Source organism: Limulus polyphemus, unplaced genomic scaffold (genome assembly GCF_000517525.1).
Source record: "Limulus polyphemus unplaced genomic scaffold, Limulus_polyphemus-2.1.2 Scaffold272, whole genome shotgun sequence".
NCBI lineage: Eukaryota > Metazoa > Arthropoda > Merostomata > Xiphosura > Limulidae > Limulus > Limulus polyphemus.
This window is the reverse complement of record NW_013665882.1, coordinates 295,760-301,843: the sequence shown is the minus strand read 5'-3', so window position 1 is coordinate 301,843 and position 6,084 is coordinate 295,760. Positions and strand designations below refer to the sequence as shown.

Below are 6,084 nucleotides of genomic sequence, written 5' to 3'. Positions count from 1 at the left end.
TACATACGGAACACATGCATATACACTACCCCTGGTTAATAGTATAAGTCTTACATACGGAACACATGCATACACACTACCCCTGGTTAAGGTATAAGTCTTACATACGGAACACACACATATACACTACCCCCTGGTTAAATGTATATGTCTTACATACGGAACACACACACACATATACACTACCCCCTGGTTGAATGTATATGTCTTACATACGGAACACACACACACATATACACTACCCCCTGGTTAAATGTATATGTCTTACATACGGAACACACACACATATATACACTACCCCCTTGTTAAATGTATATGTCTTACATACGGAACACACGCATATACACTACCCCCTGGTTAAATGTATATGTCTTACATACGGAACACACTGATATACACTTTCTGAAGAACACAGTATGTAATGGACACACGGTGAAGTGCTGCATGACACGTCAATGAATGTACACTACATACTTGCCCAAACACTGACTTCTCCATACTAGTATCACTTAGCTTGACCATTTCTTTCGTATTAGATTATTAGGTCATACAATTGTTTGTTCCCTTGTCATGCTATTTAAATATTTAGCTTTTTCGTTTTCTTTCTTTACGTCATTCGTTATTAAATGACAGAAAAATTATTCCAACCCGAGAACAAAGCAACATGAGATACCAAAGAGCACGTGTCCACAATGCCATGAAAGTGATGACTCACGTATCCTAGCAACAATTTAGCTGTTAATACATTCGGGAATGTCGGTAGCAGTTGGTGTTCAACTAAAGCTCGAGAGCGGTTATACAGGATTGCCGAGTTAAAACGGTCAACAATGCATGAAATAAAATAAAAATGCGTGAATAAATAAACGGCTTTTTTTTAAAGAACTGATGACGAGCCAAACATAAGGGTTTTAATTTGGCGCAATTAGATGTTCTTTGTGTGAATATTGAAGCACCCTATCAGCTATTTCTGATAAAAAACAGATTATGTATCAACATTTTACATAAAGGCCGAAAAATCTTTCAACGATAAGGCCTTGCTAGCAACAACATGCACAAGAAAATGTGAAATACAAAGTTCATGATAATAAATAAGGTGTGTAAATACAAGTATAAACGTTTCGTAACGTACGAATATTTTACTCCATACACCAGAATTATTTTCTAGATACCAACTGTGAGTACAACATTGTGGAAATTGAAGACAATCTATAATTTATTTGACGAAGAAACAAGAGTAACTGGTATACGTCGTCCGTTATCAGTACAATGTTACCTTAAATATTAGACCTTTGAATATATTCAAATCTGGTATATAAATACTCTTTTAAAAGCGTTGTGTGAAGTCGATTCTTTTCATTTAGAACCTAGTGTAATTTCTGGCTATTACTCTGAAACGGACAATAATAAAATTGGTTTCCATTATGTTCATAATAGTTTTGTTTTGTACCAACCGTATAGTACCTTCTGCTCCATTTTGTGTGTTGCTGTCGAGCTCTGTGAACTATACATAAAACAGCCAAATTTACACTGCATATAACGACAGAACAACTTTGACCATCTTTGTGAAATTTGTATTCTTTCATAGACAATTTAATTGACCTTTTATATATGCCAATTGAGGTGAGGGGCAATGGGAAGATATTATGTTAATTTTTAGCCGCGACTTAACGGCTCTGAGTTTTGTTTTTCAAGTACAAACTTTTAGCTCATAACTGTCATTTCTTGACAAATTTGAGATCTAATTAAAATTTTGGACTCAAGAGATCAAACCCTTTCAATTGATGTATTTGATCACGCCCAAGGTCTCATAGATTAATTTACTGTAATCCTGCCTAAAATAATCTCAATTTGAGAGTGGGCTGGTAGAGATTCTGATGAGTAATAAAACCGAATCCGGTATAAGCGCGCCTCACGCTTGGTATTGCTGTCGCAAAAACATATTGCTAATAAAAAGGTCTCGTAGATTAATTTACTCTAATCCTCCCTAAAAAAACTTCAAGTTGTTTTCTGAAACAAAGAATTAGAATTTTAAATAATTTTTAATATTGTCATTTGTATTAAATATTGATAGCTTTTTTTCCACATGTCTGTTAAATTCCATGCCTTTAAAACATATCCATGTTTTTTTGTTTTTTTAAGTATACATGTGCATGTGTTTATGTGAGGAATGTGTTTTTAATGTTTTAATTCAGGCACATTCCCTTCATATTGGTGGGAGGAGATGGTTTTATATAAATATGTTTACATAATTGTAAAAGATTAGTGTTTCCTGCTTGTTTCTGGGTGATGTATGATACATTATAATCCTAATACAATTTTTTTCTATCAAAATTTGTGGAGCATACTGGAGGAATTTACACATTTTTATAAAAATGTTAGAATGAAACAACCTTTACACTCCAGATAATTATAAAAGATCTTTATATTATAACCAACGTTTCACCTTAGTAGCTGTATCAGGGTTAGTACATGTTCTATGATGAAGCCACAAAAGTGAAACATTGGCTAAAATAATAATTTTTTTTTATAATTATCTGTAGTATAAAGGTCGTTTTTTACCTTATTATCAAACTTTTTACTTTCATAAACTATGGAACATTATTCTTTACAAAAATTTAGTGCAATTCAGTATACTTTTATTTTATAAAAGATCTAACCATCCAAGGTAGTTTGAAGCTTAATAACATGAACAGTTCTTGAACAAATCAAACACATGATAAGAATTTCAGCAAATCAAAGTTACGTCACATTTTCATGAGAAAAAAATTATCTACAAACTTTACAATATGACATCATGCATGGGAAGTGGTTTCTTACGATTTGCAAAGGTTTATCACTATCATCTATAAGCAAGACTCATTAAACTATATGAAGGTATTACAATGTCCTACTAATAAAACTGCATAACTTAAAAAAAAAGGTTGAAAAATAAGTAATAGCATAGGTAATGCTTTTATCACTGACCCTAGAAAATAATATGTATTTATATATAATTTGAAAAATTTTAATAATGTGTGGATTCACTATGATTTGTGGGGAACAATGATTTAACATGAATCAGATATTTGATTACAAGTACACTTTTTATGTATTTCATACATCATTCACTTGATCTGACATTGAAATATTCTTATAACCTTGTGTAAGTAATATTTAGCACAATTATCAATGTCATATATATATATATATATATAAATATATAAAACAAAATAATGAATGGGATGTATCATTCATTACGTTTCTGGATGCTACAATTCATGAGTTTAAGTGCAATAAACTGAATGATGTTCAAATAAACAAATACACATCTTAAAATTGTGACACACATTCATAATGTAAATATTTAAGAAAATCACATTTTTATTACATTTAAAATAACAACTACTATATATAAATTCATATTGATATGGATAAGATATAGCACATTTTCTGGGGTTCAAATGTACTTTTGGTGGTGTGGTGAACGATATGTGTGCCTGTGTGTACATGGTTTTGTCTAGATTTAGTAATAACCACTGAGTAAATGTACTGTCAAAATTATAAAATCTGTATATAACTTGTTCTAATTTGCACAAGTAATTATGTTATAACTTAGAGCATCACATATAATTTGTTCCAAATGTGATAGAAACAATTCTTAGGTTGCTTGCTGATATGGTAAATGATGCATGATATTAAAGGAAGAGAGATGTAAAGAAATAGTAAATCTTTCATAAATTTTTATCTGCACAATAACAATTTAATATTATGATGTTACATACAGATTATTACAAATATAATTGTTAAAAACAATTGCTACATAATACAGGTAATGTTGTGATGTCAATTTTCTCTGTGTATATGTCCAAATAATGATGAACTTATCAACAGATTGAGTGTCCCATCAAACTGTACTTATGGATGTGCATACCATAATCAAAGTTCCATATCCTAATTTTCACAGAGCTTTAGATAAGATGCCTTATAAAAGAGTAATTAAATTAAGCTGAATTCTTATATAACTATTGAAACTAAAAACTGGATAGAAAATTAACTTTGTGTTAGAAAACAGTGGTGATAAACATGCATTTTCCAACTAGGAAAAATGTAACCAGTGGAAACTCTCAAGGGTTTATCTTAGAAACTTTCTTGTTTATTATTTATATCAATAACTTGGGTAGCTTTGTCAACAATATTTCTAAATTTGATCAAAAATCTCTTTAACCACCTTTGAAAATATAGTCCTTTCATAGAATTGTAATATGACATGTATAGTAACAAATCAAGTTTGTATGAGAAGTTTGAATAAATACAGTACAGAACTTTTAAAAGTGACAGCAATAGTCTATGACCAAGTGTTATCTCAGTAGAAAAAATAATGGTGAAATATACAAATAAACATATATATATATATATATCTAATCTGTGACACAAATATAATTTGTCATTTTCTACATGCAAACTACTTATAATGTTAGATACTGCCATGCATAAGTTAATACTAATAGAACTGGTAAACAATAAACATGAAACTGTTGTACTCTGATGATTAAACAAAAAACACTTCCTAATTTGATATTTCATATTATTTACTGTGTAATGTTAAATTTTTGCCTAGTTCATTCTATTATCATAAAAACAAATAAAATTAAAGATTAAAAAGAAAATTATAAGCCAACCTTAGTAGTACTAGTAGGCTGGATTACAAAGATTAACACCCAAGTCCTAAGTTATTTATTAAAATTGGCTTATATTTTAAAAATTCGGTATTAACTTACGGTTCTGCTTCAATCGATTTCAATTTGGCAACATAATTTGAAGGAATATAGCCTTCACCCTTGGTAGCTCTTGATTTTGCAAACCACCAGTCTCCTTGAGTATCATTTAGTATTTCCAACTGTTCTCCCTTCTTAAAACTCAGATCTTCATCTGTCCTGGCATCATAATCGTATAATGCAACAAAAATCTTTGGAATAGTTCCAGAAGCACTGTCTGTTTCTGACGGCGTTGTCTGTGAAATTGGTCCGTTTGCTCTTACAATATCATGATGTGCCTGACGCAGAGGATCGTGAGTTTGCATTCCAAGTAAAGGATTTAATGTTGGTGGATTAGTTTCAATTCTTTCCACGGGAACTTGGCCGGTGTGTGGCTCCCCATTCTTTACATTTGTACTCCCAGCACGACTAAAACAGTTCCCCATTTTTAAGGTCCTACTGATGTGATGGTTGTATCTCTATCTATCACTACTACTTTTGATTAAGCTAAGGTTTATAAAACTAAAAGATAAATTAAAACTAGAAATGTTTATAATTATATCGTATATAAAACTGAAAAGTAGCACTGAAGCCAGTAGGCCTCAGTTGTGACATTCAAAGATTCAGTAGTATAACTAACGTTAATAACACTAAACACGCAGACCTTACCTTAGCAATAGCACATTAACAGTCCTACTTTAGTTTAAATTGTACTACTACTACATGTACTAGTTTTAGTAATCCTTAGTTATATCACACTAACAGTAATTATAAAATTAATCCCACTATGATCATTATGTTTTGTTTAATCTAGTGATTTTAGTTGCCATAACTTTTAAAGTACAAAATGATCCAGCTAGTCTTGTGCCTAAAAATTAAAATGACAAGACTTTCTCACTCACTAACGCCTCTCTTTACCAACAGTTTAGCCTACAAATCGCGGAAATAATTAAATTTCTTCGTAAACCACAAACTACACATACATACGCGCTATAGAAAGTAGTGCATACATATTAATATATTTATATATACAAGTTTTTAGAACATGTAAGTAAACACTATGATAGCCAAATATCAATATACACATTTACAAAATATCTACAATAAGACAGTTTTTGTCGTTTTTATTTTCTTGCAACCATTTATTTTCTTGGTTCCTTAAATTGTGCATCTCCGCGTTTTAAGCACATGTGATTGATATGAATCAAATGTGGCGTCACCTGTCCTCACCACAAAGAAATATTTCTTTAGACATGTCATTTTCGAACTCTTGTTTTTTTTACATTCACGTAATTTCCTCTTTTTTTTTTCGCAATTTCTTGACAATTATTTTATATGCCGTATTTATAAA

General features: G+C 30.8%; 1 protein-coding gene across 3 annotated transcripts in view; it reads right to left on the bottom strand.

The window, feature by feature from the left end:
• LOC106456922 (tyrosine-protein kinase Src42A-like) overlaps positions 1-5,657 on the bottom strand; it is a 40,963-nt gene extending 35,306 nt beyond the window's left edge. For all 3 annotated transcript variants that reach the window (XM_022382707.1, XM_022382706.1, XM_013916301.2), the window contains exon 1: positions 4,758-5,657. In XM_022382707.1, coding sequence (XP_022238415.1) covers positions 4,758-5,179 — 422 coding nt within the window. In that variant the 5' untranslated portion in view covers positions 5,180-5,657. The remainder of the gene's footprint in view (positions 1-4,757) is intronic.
• Positions 5,658-6,084: the final 427 nt, after the last annotated feature.